General features: G+C 46.2%; 3 protein-coding genes across 3 annotated transcripts; 1 reads left to right on the forward strand and 2 right to left on the reverse strand.

Annotated features, from left to right (window-relative positions):
- Window positions 1-481: 481 nt before the first annotated feature.
- PENARI_c153G02530 (uncharacterized protein) lies at window positions 482-2,215 on the reverse strand (the record flags this gene model as incomplete). Its single annotated transcript, XM_022638030.1, has 4 exons — window positions 482-676; window positions 732-1,489; window positions 1,546-2,035; window positions 2,108-2,215. 4 exons carry the CDS (start codon window positions 2,213-2,215, stop codon window positions 482-484), a joined length of 1,551 nt encoding a protein of 516 aa, XP_022482112.1.
- Window positions 2,216-3,452: 1,237 nt separating this feature from the next.
- On the forward strand, window positions 3,453-5,097 carry PENARI_c153G12451 (cytochrome P450; the record flags this gene model as incomplete). Its single annotated transcript, XM_022638032.1, has 3 exons — window positions 3,453-4,013; window positions 4,071-4,380; window positions 4,430-5,097. The coding sequence occupies 3 exons, from the start codon at window positions 3,453-3,455 to the stop codon at window positions 5,095-5,097; spliced, it is 1,539 nt and encodes a 512-aa protein (XP_022482113.1).
- A 213-nt stretch (window positions 5,098-5,310) lies between these two features.
- On the reverse strand, window positions 5,311-6,929 carry PENARI_c153G08078 (cytochrome P450; the record flags this gene model as incomplete). Its single annotated transcript, XM_022638031.1, has 3 exons — window positions 5,311-6,450; window positions 6,526-6,771; window positions 6,819-6,929. Coding segments are annotated over 3 exons (1,497 nt in total), but the record flags the coding sequence as incomplete, so codon positions are not given.
- Window positions 6,930-6,947: the final 18 nt, after the last annotated feature.

Below are 6,947 nucleotides of genomic sequence, written 5' to 3' on the forward strand. Positions count from 1 at the left end.
GGCAATTGCAGGATGGAAGAAACCCCTCAGTAAGCTCGATGTTGCTTCGCGTCCATCACATGAGGCAACCCCAATAAAATTACTCCCTAGGAGACTCTCACTGACTCATTTACGAGCGATACATCCGTAGCCATCAACATCTGTGAAGAATATTCACTCACATGATGATAGAGTTGTATCTAGGTAATGCAAATTATGGATCATTATGTTCTGCCAGTCTCACAAAACTCAACTTTTTCTTTTTCTTTTTCTTTTTTTGCATCTTGTAAAGTTCGATTATCCCACTAGTGTGTTGGATTCCAAAAGTTCTCATGCGTTCTTCATTCCTTCTTTTGCTCCAGTAATATGATAAATGATATCATCTGGGGACCAAGACAAAACCCCGTTGATTACTCAACGATTCCTCACCTTCCTCACTTAGTGAAAGGTGCGAATAGTGCGCGCTAAGTCCGATAAGTATATGGACATATCAAGCTTTTGGTCATTTCAAATGGCTACTTGCTAGGGCCCCGGTGCGGTTAATAGCAGCCTGGAGTGCGCCATTAATTCCAAACTGTGTACCAAGGCCTTCAATTCGATGAGTTGAATTAATATTTTTAACAAGGGTGATCTGCCAGCATGTGGCACCGCCCTGTCGAGAGGTAATGGTGGAGGCGGCAAGGAAGTATTCCCAAATCTGTAAATTATTAATTCAAAGTCAAGAAGGAACAGAGAGAACAGGGAAGACCAACGCGGAACCACCTCGCTCCATATTTGGCTTCGACTTTCTCACGATTACCGAGCCAGTTACGATACCAGCGCCAAAGAGTGGCAGAGTAATGAACACCGATGTTATCAATGCTCTTGATTTCAAAGCCAGCAGCTTCCAGATGACCAACCACAAAACCCAAAGGTGTGCTGGCATCAGCACCAGGGAAAATATATTTATGCATGAAAAGGCCCCAAATAAGATCTTCGTACTGCCAGGGCTTGCGGAGACCGGCAATTTGGAGGAAGAACACCCCATCATCCTCAAGCATATCGTATACCTGGCCTAAAAATGATGAAAAGTGGCGGACACCGACGTGCTCTGCCATCTCAAGGCATGTGATTTTCTGATAGCCTTTGCCACCACTAGCACGTGGGGAATCACGGTAGTCAGAGCAAAAGATTTGGCTTTGCGACTTGTCAATTCCAGCTTCGCTTAGCCTCTTGTTTCCCCAAAGAGTCTGGTTGCGACCAAGTGTGATGCCTGTGACTCTGGCGCCGTAGTGGACCGAAGCATACTTCGCCAGTGTACCCCATCCGCAGCCTAGGTCGAGGACTTCGTCTCCTTTTTGGAGGTTGATCTTCTCACAGACTATGGCCAATTTATTATCCTGAAGTTTCTCCAGCGTTTCCTCGGTATGAATGTCGCTGACAATTCCTGAGGTATAAATCATACGCGGGCCCAAAAACCATGAGTAAAAGTCATCCCCACGGTCATAGTGACCACGTACTTGCTCTTCATCTAAGTATTAAAATTTGAGTATCGGTACCATAAACAGATCCAAATCTCAGCCTTACCTTGAGAGCGATTGTGTATTAGTAGCTGCGGGATAAAGCTCACGAGGAAGTGCTTGAAAAGACCCATTGTGAATTTGAAATTTGCCCAATCATGACGGTATTCGAGGCATTCCAAGGCATCATCTTTGAAGGAGACATCGCCATTGAAATATTTTTCGTAGAATGTTTCCATAGGGATCTTGTGTTTGCCACGATATGTGGCCCGGTCCAACTCGTCGTGGAACTCCAGGTAATACTCAACAGGACGACCTGCGTACTTGACCTTTTCATTCTTGCGTGGAGAGAGTGACGAGGAAACGGACCAAAAAAGCATTATCACGGGAATAGTTGTGAAGAGGGCAATAAATAAGGTCAAATATAGTCCTCCTTCTCCTAGCTGACGCGCAAGATACCAGGGTACCGAAGCAATGAAGAATACCATTAAGCCGTTAGAGAAACTGTCACTTCCGGGTGAATCGGCTGGGACAGGAGCATTCTTGATGGCGGAATACTATAGAAGCAAATTAGTTTTCAAATCATCCTTCTATTCATAGCTAACAAGATTTCTGTAGAGTTCACACACCAGAGTCGTTCGCACACCACAGTCAAATTCAGGCTTTGACTGCTTAGACGCCGGGGGAGTTTGAATGAAGTTGAAGTCCGGTGGGGACTCTGGATGGTTAGATGGCATTGTGAAAGTCCGGCGAGGAGGCTAAAGCCTAGAAGGACAATGAGAGTGGAAAAGAGAAGATGGAGGGGGAAAAGAGAAGGTGGAGGGTAAATGAGAAGGTGGAGGGAAATAAAGGTTGGATGGTGAAACAATGAGCCAGTAACAGCCAGATAAAATTACATCCTTTCTTTCTATTCCGTGTTTGCGGAATCCAAGTCATCAGGATGTGAAATTCAGCTGAGTTACAATCAGTATGCCTCCTCATCCCTACCGCTTCTTGGCTGAGAACAATGACAATTCAAAACAAGGGTCCTTTTTGAGCTCGAATCAACAATGTTTGACCCACTTGGCTTAGACAGTGTAGGTTACAGAAGATGGCCATGCCGAATTCGCTAAATAAAATATAAATTACGACCAGTGTATGAGCAGACTATTTGAAAGATTATCCGTATCGATGATGGGCCGCAAACTGGAGAAAACATGTAAAATCCCTAGAAATGTAAGACTTGCAGCTCATGGATCTCAATTCCAGGTGATGATCAATTCATCCGCTCATAGAGCGGTGCTAAGGTCTCAATTAACTGTTTGCAAGAACACGGCCGCGGGTTACCTATTCTCCGTCCCCAGTCTCACTCCACAGCACATCACTCTCCCCCTCTCTGGCGTATTGCCGAACGACGGAAAAGCAGCGGTGTGCATCGTGCTAACTTGCTACCGCTCATCATTAGCCAAATTGGCAAAGTGCAGTCTCGTTATACACAAATACATAGCACGGCCCTCTTCACATCAGCCAGCCACAAAAAGAAATATTCATACTGAAGAGTTCATGCGTATTTTAGCCGCCTCATTGGGCAATGAATCTTTATCCGGCGCCTCTAGCATGGGTGCACAGTGGAGCCGATAACAATAGCGTGGCCCATTTTGTAGTTGATCCGCCGTTCTATCGATCCACAATCATCATCGACCCAGACAACTTTCAAGATCTGCGATGGTATTTTTGATTACTTGGTTTCCGTAAGTATGTAGCCCGTACATCGTTGCTTACTTAGAGCAGGTTGCTCTTCCACTTTGCGCTCCGTGACTTTTGCGAATTGTAGCCTCACAAGTAGTAACCTTGCTTGTGTCGTTCGTTGAATTTCGTACACGCGAGACTAAGCAGAGATAATAGCCAGCAAACACATGGTCGAGTGATAAGAGAAGTAGCCACACCGGTAGAATTCTTTTCTCATTTTAGCACCACAGATCGACAAACACCACTATGACCATGATCTTCTGCTTTGTTTTCATTGTGCCTATCATCTATCTATATCTGGAGTCTCGAAAGAATCATGCTCCAGAATTTCCCTCTCCCCCAGGTCTCCCCCTGATCGGGAATTCCTTTCAGATCTCACCACGGCCTCATATCCAGTTTATTCAATGGGCGCGGCAGCTTGGTGAGATATATCGTGTTCGTCTTGGCTTGGCAGACTGGTACATACTCAACTCCCCCGAAGCCGTCAAAGAAATCCTCGACAAGCAATCTGCTGTGACTTCCTCGCGGCCACCATGGCCAGTTCTTTCTGATGCTTTGTCCGGTGGCTTGCGATTTCTCTTCATGCCATACGGCTTGAAATGGAGGCGCCTACGATCTGTGGCACACGGTCTGTTGTCTCCTCGGGCGTCAGCAACATTTCAGCCTTCGCAAGACTTTGAAGCCAAACAATTAATCTATGATCTGTTAACGAGCAATGAAAACAATATGGACTTTTATATGCATATTCGTCGGTATACTGTTTCAGTACTCATGACTTCGACGTATGGGAAAAGGATACCAACTTGGGTGAGCGAGGAGCCTTACAGATGAGGATTGATTGCTTGTGAACTTACTATTCCATAGGAATGCGATGACGTCCGCGATATATATCAGGTTGTGAAGGACTTCTCCGACGTGTCTTCTCCGGGACTAACGAATGTTGCGGATGGAATCCCTCATCTAGCTGAGATTCTTCCTGTTCAGCTGCAATGGTGGAGAAAGTCCCTGGATCCATTATTCAAGCGGCAAGAGACCCTCTGGATGAGATTCTGGTCAGAGCTGAAAACACAGATGGAGGCGGGAGAAGCTCCCGATTGTTTTGTTAAGCAGTTCATCGAGACGGGCTATCCGAAAATGGAAATTACCGAGCTTCAAGCTGCGTTCCTGGCGGGGTGTACGTTATGATTCCTACATGTTTTGCACATGACAGCTAATAGAAGTAGCATTGATAGAAGCCGGAGCAGAGTCGACTTCATCGGCAATCAATAGCTGTATGCTATACCTCTCTGCTTATCCAGATATCCAACAGGCGGCGCATGACGAAATCGATCAAGTGGTTGGATATTCACGTTCACCTGTTTTCGCCGACGCCAATGACCTTCCATATATCCGAGCTATCTGCAAAGAAATTCTTCGCATTCGCCCACTCGCCAGCCTAAGCATACCACACTACACAACGGCTGACATCTGCTACAAAGGGCGCACGATACCCAAAAACAGCACTATAGCCATGAACCAATACGCATTACACTACGATCCATCCTTATTTCCCGAGCCGGAATCCTTCAGACCAGAAAGATATCTCAGACATCCAAAGGGAGCAGCTTTGTATGCTGCCTCATCAGATTCATATGGTCGTGATCATTGGGACTTTGGAGCAGGACGACGCATTTGCCCTGGGATGCACCTGGCAGAGAATAGCATGTTTATAACAATTGCTAAGATACTGTGGGCCTTCGAGCTAGTTGCCCCCGGGGAAGTGGATCTGTCACATGATGCTTACGAGACTGGCACTATGACGATTCCCAAGCCTTTCGCTGTTGAATTTCTATGTCGAAATCAGAGGATTGAGCAGGTTTTGAAAGCAGAATGGGAGACAGCGGAGAGGTGAAATGGGAAGGGGATTCAATGAGCGAGAGCGATGGGAATGCAGCAAGGATGACTATCGATGAGCGAGTACAAGATACAACATATCCCGGTAATATATCAGTCGATTCCCAAGGTTCCAACGCTGAAGGATACACCAACACCCTCTACTGGGATGTGGGCTAAGTATCACCCAAAATAACCGTCCTGCCGTCACATATATCCTTTCACTTGAGCTTTAAAGTCCCTCCAAAGTGGTAAACTTGGCCAATACGCCATCGCTCGGCCTTACAGTAACGTCCTCCTGAACCAGTAGCTTGGCGTTGGGGTACTGCAGCTCCATATGAAAACGCCTGACAAGTGAAGAGATCAAAAAGCAAAGCTCTGCTTTGGCGAAGTCCTGCGCTATACAGCTTCGAGGTCCATGTAGAAAGGTCAAAAAGGCATAGTTGTTGGACTTTGGACGCTGATACGCCCCTGTTGGGCTTATAAAACGGTTCGGATCGAAGGCTTTAGCGTTGGGCCCCCATAATTCCTCCATATGATTGATGACCTGTGGGGCAAGGACGAACATGGTACCCTTGGGAATAAAATGACCAGCAATTAATGTATCACGAACAGCCCTGCGAACAGTCTTTGGAACCGGAGGGTAGTAGCGAAGGACCTCGTCGCAGAATGCATTCAGAAAAGGGAGGTTTTTGATCGCAGTCAGAGGGAGATTAGGCTCTTCCATTGAAGAGACAGGTAGATGGGCGCGGACTTCTTCGCGAAGCCTCATTTGGACGTCTGGATACTTGCAAAGAGCATAAACTGACCACTGCAGAGCTGCTGCTGTTGTTTCATGCCCAGCCGAAAGAAAGGCCATTGCTTGGTCAACAAGTCCCTCTTCGGTAAATGCCTTGCTGCTAAGGGCCAATGATACAATATCGATCTTTGTTTCGACTGTTTCCTTTTCAGCCATCCGCTGCTGAATCACCCTTCGAGCAGCATCGCGTATTGTCTGCTGGGATGCCTTAATTTCGCGGTTACGCCTTGTGGGGATTCGGTAGATGAGCTTGGGCTGTAGGAACAAAATACAAAACACAGAAAGCAGTTTTTCACTCTTTGATGGTGTCATTAGCTTCCGGTAGGCTTGGTAGAGCGTACTTTGAGGGTTTTCCAAAGAGTCAAACTCAACACCCATGCCTGCCTGGCCAATGATGTCGAGTGTCACACGACTAGACCAGTCACTTATTTTAATGGTGTTGTCTCCATTTGTTCTTGTCGCAAAATCTTTTTCTATCAAACTGACCATATCCAGACTCTTGGACCAGAACATGGCATGTAGGTTTTCAATATGACGGGGCGAGAACGCCAGGTTAAGCGATTTACGCTGGACCTGAAAGGGCTTGTTAGCTCAATAATCTGCAGATTCTCGAGTCTGTACTTTATGCTCCCCTCCCTCAGCGAGTACAATTCCATCACCAACGAGGTGTTGCATAACATGCCGAACCAATTCAGGTTTTTCGAAGTCGTAAGCCCTTTTGACGAGCATTTCATATATTGCTTCTGGACTGGTGGGAAGGACCCATTCAGAGTTCCCAACAATATAGTAACGAATCATGCTTGCATCGGGCATGCTCTTGATCCACCTTTCGATCATTGCATAAGGCACTTCGATTGAATAAGAATTCGAATTGCCAGTCAACCAATTCCGATTCTAGTATGCGTCAACTTTGATCACAAGAAATGAGGGTCATATCGTACATTTGGTGTTGGTATGTGCTCCAAAGGTGTGAAGAATTGTGGATACAAAACTAGCTTGAAGATCAACTTGAATATGGCCCATGCCGTGAAAAAGGCAAGAATAGTCACCGGTTCTATAAGCAGCATGAT

This window comes from Penicillium arizonense (assembly GCF_001773325.1).
Source record: "Penicillium arizonense strain CBS 141311 chromosome Unknown PENARI_contig153, whole genome shotgun sequence".
Lineage (NCBI taxonomy): Eukaryota > Fungi > Ascomycota > Eurotiomycetes > Eurotiales > Aspergillaceae > Penicillium > Penicillium arizonense.